This window comes from Mobula birostris, chromosome 9, assembly GCF_030028105.1.
Source record: "Mobula birostris isolate sMobBir1 chromosome 9, sMobBir1.hap1, whole genome shotgun sequence".
Lineage (NCBI taxonomy): Eukaryota > Metazoa > Chordata > Chondrichthyes > Myliobatiformes > Myliobatidae > Mobula > Mobula birostris.
In genome coordinates this window covers 51,444,509-51,460,745 of record NC_092378.1, presented here as the reverse complement: position 1 = coordinate 51,460,745, position 16,237 = coordinate 51,444,509, and the positions used below count along the sequence as shown (strand labels likewise).

General features: G+C 44.2%; 1 protein-coding gene across 1 annotated transcript in view; it reads right to left on the bottom strand.

The window, feature by feature from the left end:
* Positions 1–3,483: 3,483 nt before the first annotated feature.
* The window catches only part of dgki (diacylglycerol kinase, iota), a 244,031-nt gene continuing 231,277 nt past the window's right edge, over positions 3,484–16,237 (bottom strand). The window contains exons 28-32 of the mRNA XM_072269422.1: positions 14,804–14,841; positions 12,005–12,125; positions 8,361–8,397; positions 4,777–4,876; positions 3,484–3,600 (exon numbers count right to left, since the gene is read on the bottom strand). Of these exons, the coding sequence (XP_072125523.1) occupies positions 3,484–3,600; positions 4,777–4,876; positions 8,361–8,397; positions 12,005–12,125; positions 14,804–14,841 (413 nt within the window). The remainder of the gene's footprint in view (positions 3,601–4,776; positions 4,877–8,360; positions 8,398–12,004; positions 12,126–14,803; positions 14,842–16,237) is intronic.

The following is a 16,237-nucleotide window of genomic DNA, read 5'->3' as shown; positions in this document are numbered from 1 at the left end:
TTTGGTCAATATCTGTATCCAACTAATCAACTTCTGTAGAAAAACAGAATTACTTTGTTCAAATTTTCAAACAGTTTGGTGCTATTCTCCTTGTGCACAAGTAAATAAAGTGTGTTTGAGGAACGAGTGCAAGTTTTCAGAGTCCAGTGACATCAGCACTGAAGCTGGGATCCATCGGGTCACAGACTTTCCTTTTTGCAACAATCCTTGATCCCATGAGCTGGATTTGCCAAAGAATGGCTGCTGTAACAGTGGAGTCCTCTGGAGCAGATTGAGGTGGACCATCTGCTTGGCACGTTTCTGGAGACACCAGCAAAAGCTCCAATCATGTCTTTGGCACAAATGTTAAGTTGCGGTCATTCACAGAGCCGCCTCTTGGTGGTTGTTTAAATGTCCAGCAATATAACTGACAGGCAGGACTGTTCATCTGTGCAATTGCATAGTGATGATTATAGCATGCTGCAGTCACAGCTTAGCAGGTACATAAATGCATTGCATTAGCACCTGACATTTGGTAAATTCCTGGCCTATGTGCCTCAATGAACCCCTAGTTTGACGGTGTTTAAGGGGATATTCTGGTCAAGAGGTTACAAAGCATTAATCCTATTGTTTTTCCACATGTCTAAAGGATCTGGATCCATCTTGGCACGGTCACAGTGCCAGGCAACTCAATGCGGGAGGCCCTCTGTGCGAAAGTGGCCTCTTAACCCCAAAAGTACTTATAGTGGTCACTCCTACCACGAGTGCTGTGGTCAGCAAATGAAGATTAAACCTTCTGACACCTTGCTTCCAACCCCCCAGGCACTTTCTTAAAGGACATGTATTTTGACTTTTATTTCAAGATACAGCCCAGATACAGGCCCTTCTGGCTCAACAATCCCGCACCATTCATTTGCACCTATGTGGCCAATTCACCTGCTAATCCATACATCTTTGGAATGTGGGAGGAGACCAGAGCACCGGGAGGAAACCCACACAGTTACAGGGAGAACATACAAACTCCTTACAGGCAGGGTTGGGTGTCAGATGATTTTGTTCTCCCAGTCCCTGCTTGGGATCAAGATTGCAGGCTTAAGCAAGGACCACACTGAATATGTGAAGGGTCCAATGTTGTATGCTGGGACTTGGGTCCGATTCAGGTAGGCAAGGGTTTGCTCTCCTTTTAAAGTGGCTGAGTGCTGAAGATTTCCCCAAGCCCTGTCCCCTTTCACTTGACATCTCCAATTCTCTATCTATTACTGGTGTCTATTTTCTGTGGATCAGGCACCCCTTTGATATCTCCCCTACTTATAGATATGGCATCATTGCTTTAGCACCATTATCCAGTTAGTTGGAAGACAAGTCAGCCTACGGGCACTTGTCACCCTTGTGTTAATTGAAAGGAACAACTTGGTCCTATCTTTGGCTTGGCCTGTCTACTGGTCGCCCCAGTGTGAAGACCCTCAGTACTGATGGATGGAGTCAGCTGACAGAGCAATAAAGGAGGCCAATTTTTCTTTGTCATTGGCTGGTGCCTGGCAGTGATTTCGACTAATCCAGCAGGACGCATCCACATACTGATGCCCACATACACAAGAGTGTGAAAGCTGTGCAGGCCAAGAAGGAGCCTGGACCCTCTTTTTGTCCACCTGTGATGTTGACCACAAGCCAGGCACAAGTGTTTTTGTACTCTTCTCCACCGGGGAAACTGCAGAGAAGGCAGCGTAGAAAAGCAGCGTAGAGAAGGCAGTGATCTCGCCACCTCCCTGATCAGAGGAGTTGCTGTGTTGGTCTTTATCACTGACGTGAATTGCTTCAGGGATTTCTGTATGCATCCAGCTTTGGGCAGGTGCTTCCTAACCTTACCTCAAGGCAGCAGAGGAAACAGTTTCTCCAAATTTGGGAGGTAACACTTATGCCAAATTCCTAGTAAAGATGGTCAGTGGAGTCACCAACTCTGCTGACGTTAACACCTAGTCTTTATTTCCCTCTTGGTTGGCTAGAGGGAATGGTGGTGGAATGGCAGTGGATCTGAGGCTCCTGTGAATAGTGAGGAGGGAGTTGTGGTGGGTGGAAGCTTGAGGGGTTAGGGTGGGTGGTGAATGTCACAGTAAGACTTTGAGGATGACCTCCTACACATCCTGGCCCAAAGGGAAAGGAGAAAATCTCTCCTAGCCTTGGCTCCCTCCCCCGATGGAAAATGATACCAGCTCTAACCCTGCCATGATTTGGATTAAAATAACAGACATGCTTGACCACACAGCCCATCCAAGTTTTTAAATTGTGGGAAGTCACAATTTGATGATTTGGTTCCAAGATAACCATTATGCAGGAACTGAATCAAAACCCAAGGGAGAGCTGGCATGTGTGCTTTTCCTCCGGTCTCTCCCCCCCCCACCCCCCACCTGCCCCAGTGCTGATTGGACCAGACAGAGTTGGCTTTGGTGAAACAGCTGAGGTGTAGTCTTAGAGGTAACGTGACAAGAGTGCATCAAACCTCCTCTTAAATCCCACCCACAGCTGCTGGCAGAAACTTCTTCCTACATCCACAAGTACAGGTAGAGATGGAACGGGAAGGTGAGTAAATAAAGAGCACAGTCCATGACAACTGTGTTAGAATCCTCAGGAAGATCTGACCATAATTTTAAACATTCTGAAGTGATGTTAAGCTGTGTTTGACTTCCTGATGCACCGAAACACATGGGAAAGATGTCTGCAACAGAATTTGTCAAAGGAAATATTGTACATTTGTGAGGATCTGCTCACCTGCAGATGCTGACAGTTCTGGCTAGCTCGTGAAAAGTGAAAAGCTTGCTCTGTGGAACAATTCAACCTTGCCTGAAGCCAGCCTTTTTGGCTTGTGGTAAGAGAGCAAGAACTGTCTTCAGTTCAGTCCAGCACTCCCCAAAGTAATCTCAAACTCTGTCCCCTGAGCAGAAAAATGGCCAAAGCAGGATCACTGATGCATGCATACTAGGGTAAAAGGAATCTCTAGCTTGCCAAATACCAATTCTCCATGTCCTTGACAACCACCATCGGAGTCAGAAGGTCCTACTCAGCTGTAACGTTCTGAAAGGGTGGCACACAGAATCGACAGGCAGATCTCTACGTGTCTCCTCTCACTTGCTTCCAGTCAGAGTTGATGGTGGGAAGAAACAGCAAGTGGTCCCAGTACGAAAGGAAAGCCTGAAGGATCACTGTTCTTGTGAAGTGTCAAAATGGTGATGTTTCCTTGAAGAGATCCACCTTACGGTTTGATAAGCAGTGGTATTGAGATCGGACACCGGTTTTCAACAGGGTGGGGTGAGCAGTGGTAAGCACTGTCACTGCTGTTTCCATGACTGCTTCCATCTTTCATCAAGGAATGGCCATTCCTTTTCATTGAACCAGTGGCAGGGTTCAAAGAGACACAGCTACTAGAAGTCCCACTGGGGAGTGCAGAGAGCTCTCTTAAAGCAATCCTAAGTTCTCTCCCTCCACCACGTCTCCTCAGCATCTTTCTTCTCAGACGGCTGTCTCCAGATCCTCGCGCCCCAACACCTGGTGCTGCTGTCTGCTCTCCAGGAAAGCAGCAAGTTCCAGGTCCCCTGCCGCCTCTGCCTTGTGCCCTGCAGTGTGACCCTGAAACAGAGGCAATAGGTAAAGATAGGCACAGCTCGGGAAGGTCAGTTCGCATTTAGAGTGGGGCAGTTGAAGTGCGTCATGGAAGGAGGAGGTGTATTTACTGACTACATGAATACACTGAAAGGGTTGCAGTACTGCTGGGTGGCTCCCTTTGCCATCTTGCATGGGATCAACACGTGAAGCAAATTATCAACTATGCTAAATCAACAGCTTCCTTAAAGGACGTGAATGAACAAACTTCGTTACTATGCCAAACTGAGGTTTCATGATTACTTCTTTAGAAACTGTTATTTTAGTATTAAATTAATCTTAAGCCAAATTTGAATTCTCAAGTTACCTTACTGGCATCGGAACATATTTTCCAGAATATTAAACCCAAGCCTCCACATTACAGCCTCTACACTAGTGTGTCCGCACATAAAGGCAGTTCATGCATGAGAGAGACTGTGACTGCCAGTAGTTGTACAGAGACTATTTGTACCAATATTCATGTTTTGGGTTCACGTCTTTGTGTAGATATGCTGCTGGTGGTGTGACTGTATTTTGTTTCCATCCTGTTGTGAATAATTGAGAAGCTGAACAGTAAAACAAAGCAGATTTAAGTGTTTGTACTCTGACAAATAACTGAGAGACATGCAAAACTAATGAAAACATTAAATACATAAAATATCAGCTTTGTGAATATAAAAAAGAGGCGGACAAAAAAATTGAACCCCATTAGCAAAGAAACCCGCAAAAAAACCTGTTGTCTTGGAATTCCTTGGATCCTTTCCTTAGTAAGGGAGTAGACCTTAATGACATTATGGACGATTTCAATATCAACGATGTTTAGTTATAAAGAAAGTTGATGGAACTGGGAACTGGGGTTGCTTCCTGCTGAAAAATTGCTTCACAGTGACCAAACTGAATTTCTAATGATTCTGACAAAGCTGATTTTTAATCTGTTATCTTTGTTTCTCTGCGGGGCACGTGCTTACCCTGAGCAGAAGGAAAGCCCGGTAGAAACGTGTCATTCAGAGGTGAAGTGCTTTAGCGTAAGACAGGGAAACAAGCTAGCAAATGAGGTGGGGAGTCAGTTTCTGGGAGGAGAGAGTGGAAGGATTGCACAGGAGGCAGATGATCATTCATGTAAGCATGCTCAGATTGTTCTTATGTCTTCAGAACAGACCTTACCTCCAAATCAGTCTGTGTTAACGAGGCGCCGGCATTGATTAGGAAGCGACATATAGTGCGATATCGATGAGATGCTGCTTTGTGCAATGCTGTCTCACCCCTGTTGAGGAAATCGAAAGTTCACTGTCTGGTAACTAAACTACAGGCTGTTTCTTTCTCACAGGGTGTGAAACAAGTGTGCCTTGGGAAATGGAGGAGTGTGAAGAATTAAAAACCAGGAGCCTCTAAAGAGTGTGAAAACAGAGCTAATGATTCAGGTCAGAGCTAGAAAACTAGACAGGATATTGTCCAGAAATTCATATCCACTTGGTGGTGCTGATGGCTCTACTTTAAACACCGGACTCTGCCACCAGGAATCATTCTACCAAAGTCCAGTTTTAGATATTTGGACCAGATGTTGTGGAAGGAGTAGTCTCTTCAGAAGGTTGAAGGGGGAAAGGGGAGGAAACCGTTTGGAAGAGATGCAGACATCCCACCTCTCCCGGAAGTTCCGGGAGTCTTCCGCATATAGTGGCTCCCTGATGCCCGCAAATTACATACAACATCACGGAAATCAATTTTTTTGAGAGCGAGCGAGAGAAAGCAAGAGAGAGTGCGCAAGTGAGAGAGAGCGAGAGAGCGAGCGAGCGAGAGAGAAAGCAAGCGAGAGCACGCCATGGCAGAATGTTCCAAAAAAAATATAAAACGTACGTCACCCCAGACTACCTTAAAGTGTACCCCTGCCTAATAGGGGTCAAAATAATGACAGTGTTGCTCGCTGCACTGTTTGCAACAGTGACTTTTCTATTGCCCATGGTGGGTTAGGACTGTAAAAGACATGTTGAGGTGAGTTTAACAGGTGTCATTCATTCATTAGCATAGCCAATGTTATTTAAACTAGCTGGCCAGCTGCTAAGGAGCTACTCTATTGCAGACATCTCACCTCTCCCGGGAGTCTCCCACAAATTGATGGTGCTACCTCCCTGAAATGAGTTTTTGCAGGGTGGGATGTCTGGAGATGTCAGAGATGGTTGAAGATCACTTGTTAAGTGTGGAGATACAGAGAGTGGGAGGGAAGGACAGAAGGAACTCGGTTGTGGTTTTGGGAAGTGAGAGCAGAACTGGGGGAAATAGAAGAGATCCTACCAATCATAGTCACATCACATAATAAACTCTCTTGCCTCTCTGAATCAGTCAGCCTAATATAATTTGTGCCACTTCCTTGTCCTTTCTCCACAGCTCTGCAACTTCTTCCAAGTACATAGAACACTACAGCTTAGAACAGGCTCTTTGGTCCATGATGTTGTGTCTGCCTTTACCCTGCTCTAAGATCGATCTAACCCTTTGTAGCCCTCCATTTTTCTATCATCCATATGCCTAAGAGTTTCTTAAATGCCACCAATCTACCTGCCTCTGCCACCAGCCCTGGCAAGCATTCCATGCACCTACCACTCTCTGTGTTTTTAAAAAATCTTTTGCCTCTAACATCCCCCTCACCTTCCTCCAAGCACCTTAGTTATGTCGCCTGGTATTTGCCATTTCCACCCTGGGAATAAGTCTCTGGCTGTCCACTTAATCTATGGCTTGTATCATTTACATCTCTATCAAGGCATCTCTTATCTCCTTTGATCAGGCAGCATTTGCAAGGGCTGAAATTGACCTGCACCTTTTGGATCCACAGACGCTGCCTGACCCACTGAGTTTTTCCAGCATTTTTTTTTTGGTCTCCATTTCGGCAGTGTTCTGCAATGATGATGAAAAATTTGGAGTGGAGAAGCTCTGGATGATTACAATTTGCCCATTATTTTGAAGTTCTGTATGACATTGGTGAGGCCAAATTGTGTGCAGTTCTGGTCACTCACCTACAGGAAAAATATCAATAAGCTTGAAAGAGTACAGAGAAAATTTACAAGTATGTTGCCGGTACTTGAGGACCTGAGTTATTGGGAACGGTTTGGACTTTATTCCCTGGAACATAGGAGGCTGAAGGGAGATTTGATACAGGTATACAAAATTATGAAGGGTTATAGATGGGGTATATGCAAGCAGGCTTTTTCCACTGAGTTTGGGTGAGATTAGAACTAGAGGTCATAGGTTAAGTGTGTAATGCTGTCAAATGAAGCAGTGAATAATTTTTAAAATATTAAGATTAATATTAGCTGGCTGGCGGTGCAGTGGCATCTACACCGCACTTCGATGTGAATGGCCCCGGGTTCGAATCTGACCAGCTCCTTGCATGCTTACAATCCGTGCTGGGTTGAGCGTCGAGCTAGCAACTCAGCCTCATTAAAAGAAAACAGACAAAAATGTTGCCGTCTGATGTGCCACAAGGCGTGGAGAGGAACAGCAACAAGATTAATATTAATAATTTTGAGCAGCTTTTCTAAAATACCCTATTTATTTCAATGTCTCTGTGACACTTGTTATGAATATAAACTCAGTAGCCACTTTATTACATACAGCTGTACACCTTGTTAATGCAAATATCTAATCAGCCAACCACATGGCAGCAACTCAATGCATAAAAGCACGTAGACATGGTCAAGAGGTTCAGTTGTTGTTTAGGCCAAACATCAGAATGGAGAAGAATTGTGATATAAGTGAGTTTTACCATGGAATGATTACTGGTGGCAGATGGGGTGGTTTGAGTATCTCAGAAACTGCTGATCTCCTGGGACTTCCGTGCATAATCTCTAGAGTTTACATAGCATGGTGTGAAAAACAAAAAGCATCCAGTGATCTGCAGTTCTGTAATTGAAATCATCTTGCTAATGAGAGGTCAGAGGAGAATTATCAGATAGCTTCAAGAGGACAGGAAGGCAACAGTAACTTAAATAATCACGTGTTACAACAGTGGTGTGCAAAACAGCATCTCTAAATGTACAACACACCGAACTTTCAAGTGGATGGGCTGCATCAACAGAAGGCCATGAACATTCACTAGGTGGCCACTTTATTAGCTACGTAAATAAGCAACAGGACTCATCCTTTTTCCTTAAAAAAAATCCACAGTTATTGTTACTAATTCCTTAATTATTAATGATAATCTCTGCACAAAGTTTGTATGTGAGAGAATTTTTTACAAAATTATTACAAAATTATCGCCAATTTGAACACACTGTCAAGGATTGCCATCCCTTGCCTACAAGTTTCTGAGAATATCGACAGCAAGCACTAATGCACTTTCCGGGATAAATTGAAAACACGTAAGTCTGTCCATATCCCCAACTGTGGATCTATCCACATATGTCTACCCACACTGAAGAATTCGCCACAAAATTGATTTTCTTTTATTTTGACAGAAATAAAAAGCAAGGAACATTTAAGTGAAGTCTCTGACATATTCTCACCAATTTTTCTCACCTAACCTTAAGTGAACTTTACACCTAAGGTAATAGAAACAAGATAAGATCATCTGAGACTATTTCATGCAAAGTGTCAGATAGCGACTCAAAAAGATTAACAGGATCCAGATCTTTGTGAGAGGGGGCTAGGATCAAAGCTCGTTCGGTTTACTTGGCCTAGACTGATCAATTTTCCCAGTGCTTTATTATAGAATCTCAGTGCCAACAAGTGTGAGTAAACTGTAACAAACATACACTTACGTTTCTGCTTCTGCTATGTCTAATAACTCGCGAGGACCTGGAAAAAAGTAAGTGTGTAAATTAGGATCACCGGGTTAAATTAAAGCCCAACAGTACCAAAAATTACTTTGGAAAATGACTGAAAATCACGTTCTGTCTTTGTTCAGCTCAACCCCTGACTTCATGGGTACTGACAGTGTGGTCAGGAACTAATAGGGAGCAACAGAGCAATAGCGAGGGTGTGGTCAGGGACTGACGGGGAGCAACAGAGCAATAGCGAGGATGTGTTCAGGGACTGACGGGGAGCAACAGAGCAATAGCGAGAATGTGGTCAGGGACTGACGGGGAGCAACAGAGCAATAGCGAGAGTGTGGTCAGGAGCTGACGGGGGGCAACAGAACAATTGCGAAAGTGTGGAATAACAGGTAACCCACTTCAGAAATCCAACCGCTGTCATCTGGCCTACACCTGAAATCTTGTCCTCCATTCTGTGATTATTCTCCATGATACACCCAGGAGAAGCTCAGTGTTCCAATAGTCATAAAAGCAATGGACAGGACACAGACGAATGAGAGACAGGACACTGCCTCGAATCATTAAATAGCCTCTTTCTGTTCAAATTTTCACTTTAAAAAAAGTTCTCACATCATGGAAAAAAGCCAAGCAGCCCATCGAGTCTATGCTAGCTCTCAGAAGACTCCCAATGCCCCTTTTATAACTCTGTAATGTAATCACCCACGTTCCCATCAACCATTCCCTCTCCTGCCACCTTCCACAGGGAATTTGCAGCGGTCAATTAAACAACCTGCATATGCAACACATGTATGCCCTTCAGCCCACAATGTTGTGCTGCCCTTTTAACCCACACTAAGATCAACCTAATCCTTTCATAGAAACATAGAAAACTTACAGCACAATACAGGTCCTTTGGCCCACAAAGCTGTGCCAAATGTGTCCTTACCTTAGAAGTTACATAGTGTTACCAATAGCCCTCTATTTTTCTGAGCTCCATGTACCCGTCCAGGAGTCTCTTAAAAGACCCTATCGTATCCGCCTCCACCACCGTCACCGGCAGCCCATTCCACGCACTCACCACCCTCTGCGTTAAAAAAAAAATTACCCCTGACATCTCCTCTATACCTACTTTCAAGCACCTTAAAACTGTGCCCTCTTGTGCTAGTCATTTCAGCCCTGGGAAAAAGCCTCTGTCTATCCACATAATCAATGTCTCTCATCATCTTATACACCTCTATCAGGTCACCTCTCATCCTCTGTCGCTCCAAGGACAAAAGGCCGAGTTCACTCAACCTATTCTCATAAGGCATGCTCCCCAATCCACGCAACATCCTTCTAAATCTCCTCTGCACCCTTTCTATGGATTCCGTATACACTACACCTACTGCTCTACCTTCATCAACGTGTTTAGTCACATCATCAAAAAATTCAATCAGGCTCATAAGGCATGACCTGCCTCTGACAAAGCCATGCTGACTATTCCTAAACATATTATGCCTCTCCAAATGTTCATAAATCCTGCCTCTCAGTATCTTCTCCATCAATTTACTAACCACTGAAGTAAGACTCACTGGTCTATAATTTCCCGGGCTATCTCTACTCCCTTTCTTGAATAATGGAACAACATACGCAACCCTCCAATCCTCCGGAACCTCTCCTGTCCTCATTGATGATTCAAAGATCAGTGTCAGAGGCCCAGAAGTCTCCTCCCTTGTCTCCCCACAGTAGCCTGGGGTACATCTCGTCCAGTCCCGGTGACTTATTCAACTTGATGCTTTCCAAAAGCTCCAGCACATCCTCTTTCTTAATATTTACATGCTCAAGGTTTTCAGTCCGTTGCAAGTCATCCCTACAATTGCCAAGATCCTTTTCTGTAGTGAATACTGAAGCAAAGTATTCATTAAGTACCTCTGCTATCTCCTCCGGTTCCATACACACTTTTCCACTGTCACGCTTGATTGGTCCTATTCTCTCATGTCTTATCCCCTTGCTTTTCACATACTTGTAGAATGCCTTGGGGTTTTCCTTAATCCCCTCCACCAAGGCCTTTTCATGACCCCTTCTGGCTCTCCTAATTTCTTTCTTAAGCTCCTTCCTGTTAGCCTTATAATCTTCTAGATCTCTATCATTACCTAGTTTTCTGAACCTTTCGTAAGCTCTTCTTTTCTTCTTGACTAGACTTACAACAGCCTTTGTACACCATGGTTCCTGTACCTTACCATCATTTCCCTGTCTCATTGGAATGTACCTATGCAGAACCCCACGGAAACATCCCCAAACATTTGCCACATTTCTTCCGTGCATTTCCCTGAGAACTTCTGTTCCCAATTTATGCTTCCAATTTCCTGCCTGATAGCTTCATATTTCCCCTTACTCCAATTAAACACTTTCCTAACTTGTCTGTTCCTATCCCTCTTCAATGCTATGGTAAGGGAGACAGCATTGTGATCACTATCTCCAAAATGCTCTCCCACTGAGAGACCTGACACCTGACCAGGTTCATTTCCCAATACCAGATCAAGTACAGCCTCTCCTCTTGTAGGCTTAACTACATATTGTGTCAAGAAACCTTCCTGAACACACCTAACAAACTCTACCCCATTCAAACCCCTCACTCTAGGGACATGCCAATCGATATTTGGGAAATTAAAATCTCCCACCATGACAACCCTGTTATTATTACACCTTTCCAGCATCTGTCTCCCTATCTGCTTCTCGATGTCCCTGTTACTATTACAATGTATCATTTCTTAATACATGCATTACTAAATGACAATAAAAGAGGACTACGTGTCTTCATAATCATAAAAACACCCAGTAGTTAATGACCCCTTCCTGTTCCTAACTTCCACCCACAGAGACTCCATAGACAGTCCCTCCATGTCTTCCTCCTTTTCTGCAGCTGTGACACTATCGCTGATCAACAGTGCCACGCCCCCACCTGCTTTGCCTTCCTCCCTGTCCTTTCTGAAACATCTAAAGCCTGGCCCTCGAAGTAATCGTTCCTGCCGCTGAGCCATCCAAGTCTCTGTAATGGCCATAACATCATAGCTCCAAGTACTGATCCCCTTATACTTTCCTGCTACATAGCCCTCCATTTTTCTTTCATCCATGCACCTAAAAGTTTCTTAAATGTCCCTAATGTATCTGCCTCTACCACCACCCCTGGCAGGGTGTTCCAAGCTCCAATCACTCTCCGTGTATAAAGCTTCCCTCTGACATCCCCTTATACTTTCCTCCAATCACCTCGTATTTTTCCATCCTGGGAAAAATAATCTTGCTGTCTACTTGATCCATGCCTCTTATCACCTTGTACATCTCTATCAAGTCACCCATCACCCTCCTTCACCCTAAAGAGAAAAGTCATAACTCGCTCAACATTTCCTTACAGGACATGGTCTCTAATCCAGACAGCAACCAAAAGGTGAATCTCCACTGCACCTTCTCTAAAGCCGCCACATCCTTCCTATAATGAGTTCCCCTTCATGTAAGCCATGACAGTGAATTGCTCCTACGTTTCCCTCATTCTCACAATTTGTGAGGGCACTCTGATTTAATAGGGCTATCATTCAGTTTTTAACCCCTGGCCATAAGGAGCGGTTGGCAGCTCCAGTCTTGTCCCAGTCAGAAATGTAACCCGTGGAACTCACCATGTTCTATGATGTACTTCACAAGTTCTCTGTGGCCGTTCTTTGCAGCACAGTGTAACACAGAGTAACCTTCAGAGCTGCACACCATCAGGCTGGCTCCCTTATTGCAAGAATCTATGAACTAGAAAACACACAAACCAACCAAAAGTTCACACATCCTTGCATTTATACATGGTTCCCTGTTTACGTACAAAGAAGGCACAGATTAGATGAGATCACGAAGTATGCCGATTGCAAATGGGAAGTGGCGGGGGCGGGCAGGTTGTGGTCGTTCCATCCACAGATCCTGCAAAGTGCCTCAGTCCCCACAGAGCTGTCCAAAGTTCAGCCTCTGATATCCAGCTGAATTGATATCAAAGGAGATTATAGCAAAAACACTCAGCTGGTCAGCCAGCGTGTGTGGACAGACACAAAAGTAACGTTTCAAGTTAATTATCTTCATTAAAACCAACAACAGATACCCATTAACATGTTTTTAAGATACCAGGAAAGGGGAACAAAGAACAAAAAGCAAAGAGGTGTAATGAACTGTTCTGGAGATATTCTACATATAGAATCATAGAGAACTATAGCATAGAAACAGGTCCTTTGGCTAACCTAGTCTGTGTCAACCTGTTTTTCTGCCAGTCCTACTTATCTGCACCCACACAGTGGCCTTCCGTACCCCTCTCATCCATGCACTTACCCAAACTTTTCTTAACTGTTGCGATTGAACCTTCATCCACCCTCTATGTGAAGCAGTTCCCCTCAGGTTCCCCTTAAATATTTCACCTTTCACCCTAAACCGATAACCTTTAGTTCTAGTCTCATCCAATTAGGTTAAATACATGCAGGCATTTTTTCCCTATCTATAAACCCCTCGTAACTTTGTATACTTCTATAAGATCCTCCCTCATTTTCATGTTCCAGGGAAGTCCTAAACTATTCAACTTATCCCGAGAATTCAGGTCCTCAAGTCCCGGTAACATCCTCGTAAATTTTCTCTGCACTCTTTCAAACTTATTGATATCTTTCCTGTAAGCAGGTGGCAACAGCTGTATGCAATACTCCAAATGCAGCCTCACCAACACTTTATACAACTTCAACACAACATCCCAACTCCAGTACTTTGTCTTATTAAGGGTGGAACTTGCATCTTACAATTAGGCACATTACAGCCTTCTAGACTCAACAGAGAGTGCAACTATTGCCGATAATCTACTATTCCCATATGAAATGAGTTTTTCATTCAGATTTACATCATTTGCAGTATTTTCCTTTTGCAATGTCTTCCATTTGCACCTCTTGTGGACTAAATCTGTTCTTTAGACTCCAGTGCAACTCTCTCACTTTTCTAATCTCTCCCCCCAGCTACCCCCATTACTGCCCCCCATTCTGCTCTTGCTGCCTCTGCTCCCTGGATTTGAAAATTGATTAATTTAGATTCATTTCCCATGCTAATGAGAAGTCATCAATGTAAGAGAGGTGAGAAGCCATCTCACTGAAATGCAGAATTATTTTTACTGTGCACGTCAGCAGACGATGCACAGTTGATGCTTCCCTGGCTGGGGTCCCCGTGGCCTGTACTCTCAAAACGAGGGGGGTGTCAAACATTCAAAACAGAGATGAGTAGGAATGCTTTACCTAGACAGTAGTGAATCTTCGGAATTCTCTACAGAGAGCTGTGGAAGATCGGTCACTGACTATATTCAAGATTGAGATGAATAATGTTTGTATACCAAGGAAATCAGGAGAACGTGCAGTGCAGCATACTGGCACTAAGGCAAAACCATCAGCTACGATCTTACTGAATGACAGACCACATACGATGGGCCAAATGACCTACTCCTGCTTCATTTATTGTTTGTATGTAATTTGAAACCATGGGCTGGATCAAGGCGGATCCACCCTGTGGGATCTGGACTTTTTTTTGGTGTGTGCCTGCGTGCGTGCAAGTCTGTGTGTGTGCATGCGTACGCGTCTGCGATGGTGTCTTTTTCATGGCTTTTACAAGGTGCAGAGCGAGAGAGAGACTGTGTGGCGTGCCACTCCTCACGGAGACATTTTCGCAGTACTTGTCCCTTTAATTTACGAGGTCGAGTTGCGAACCCGGGAACCTCCGCTCCCGGGTCCGGCACTGATGTCGTTGTGCCACCAGCTGGCCTTGTGGGGTCTGAAGTAACCACAAGACATAGGGGAATTCAGGCCATTCAGCCCAACAATCTCACCTAACCACCTGTGGATTGAGCTGACCCCTCACACCCAGGTGACCCAGTGGGGCCTCGCCGGTGAGCAGGCCCTGACACCAGCTCAGCCTTTGCTCCGGTATTCAGAAGATCACATCTACTAAATGGATGTAAATAAGCTTTTAAAAATGAAATTAACCAAAACATATATAAAATAATCAAAATATATAACACAATTTAAAAATTAAGTAAAAAAAATTCTTCCTTATCTTTAGACCAGGAAATAAAAGGAGCAACAACGAGTCTGTGGGTCGAGCAGCATCTGTGGAAGGAAAAGGATTGTTGATGTTTCAGATCGAAACCCTGCACCAGGATTCGGGAAAATGGAGAGTGGGCTTGTAATTCTGTTTCTCTTTCTACAGAATGCTCTCTGACAGAGTGTGTAGCACCAATAACTTCCTTCTCAATTTTAGGTTTCCATTGTCTCCAGCAGTTTGCCTTAATACCTAATTGTTTTGTACTTGATTGGCTGGAGTCATCAACCCGTAGGAGACCTAGGCCACCACGTCTTTTTTTCATTCCCGTCCCGCACACACGTACACAACCAGGACAAATTCACACTCTGCACCATTACCTTCTGCAGGTTACCCTCCAGGACTGAATGAAGAAGTTCTGAAAGACAGACATGGGAAGCATGTTAAACACCGAAGAGAAAATATGGTACAGTGACTAACCAGCTGATTAACTACAGTCTGTCAATATTGGGTAATGTTGGCCCATTTAAAAACATGGAATACAGACAGAGAGTGGAATGTCTTACTGAATTCTATGTTAGAACCCCTGCACACAGATGGTGATAGGATCTGGGGAATAAGGCCATGACATTGGAGCAGAATTAGGCCATTCAGCCCATCGAGTCTGCTCCACAGCTGATTTATTATCCTTGAATAGAGACTGGTGAAGCAGGTGGAACAATGCCAAGCTGGAGGTGTCTCTGAATAAATTCAGGCGAGGATTCCAATAAATAGAACATAGTTTAGCAACAGGAAAAGCTAATAAAAAGCAAAAATCTGACCAAAATGAACTGTAATATTTTATCTACACAATTAAGTTCTTGATTCACACTGGGTGTCAGTAGGATTTTTCCACAAGAATCATTGTATTTCAATAAAGACTGCTGAAGGGTTGATCTGAAAGCTGTTCAGGGCAGCATGGTGTACTGCAGTCTGCCATTTCTGACTGACAGCTACTCTGTTTGCATTGTTGTGGTGGTATTTATTTTTACAGCATCACAATGCACTAATGGGGTGAATGGGAGTCCAGGGAGGGGCAGCACCTCTGGTGAAGGGGCTTGCCGTATCCATTCCTGAGCAGCTCATCCACCTTTGGTCCCCACCAGACTCTCAGCTCTCACCTGTGGCTCCATGTAGCTGTTTGCATGTGACCGTGGCCACACCCCGCTACACCGCTTCGGCATGCGGGCTAAACCAGGTGAGGGTAGCCGACGGGCCCGATAACCCAGTGAGATAGGGACAGGCCTGTCCTAGCACGCAAAGCCAGCTCTGGCGGACTGGGCAGATGAGATCTACAGTGAGATCCAATTGCTAGGAAGGTGGCACTGCAACGTGGAAAATGAAGGGCATGACAAGGCACAGAAGACGTCCTGGTAATCTATTGCAACCCCAGTTCGAGATGCTTGCTTAACTGAACCCAGATTTCTGAGGTCCAGAGAGTGGAACTACCAAAGTGCAACAGCATTTCCACTTTAAAAACTCTCCCGCACAGGTTTCCTGTCATCATCAGGTATGATGGACAACCACAAGAGACATATATTGATGTTAAAATTAAAAGAACTCATGCTACAATTAATAGTTATAGCTCTGCTGTAATTATATATAAGGCTACAGTTAACAGCATTATGGCACCAGTATACTATAGTACTGTTGTTAGATGTTAATGTTACAATTAGTAGTTCCAGTTTTATTGCTATATACTAATGCAACAATTAAAAGCATTATGGCAAATTGTGGGAGGCTGTGGTGTGTACAGCCGCAAGAAGCATTAGAGC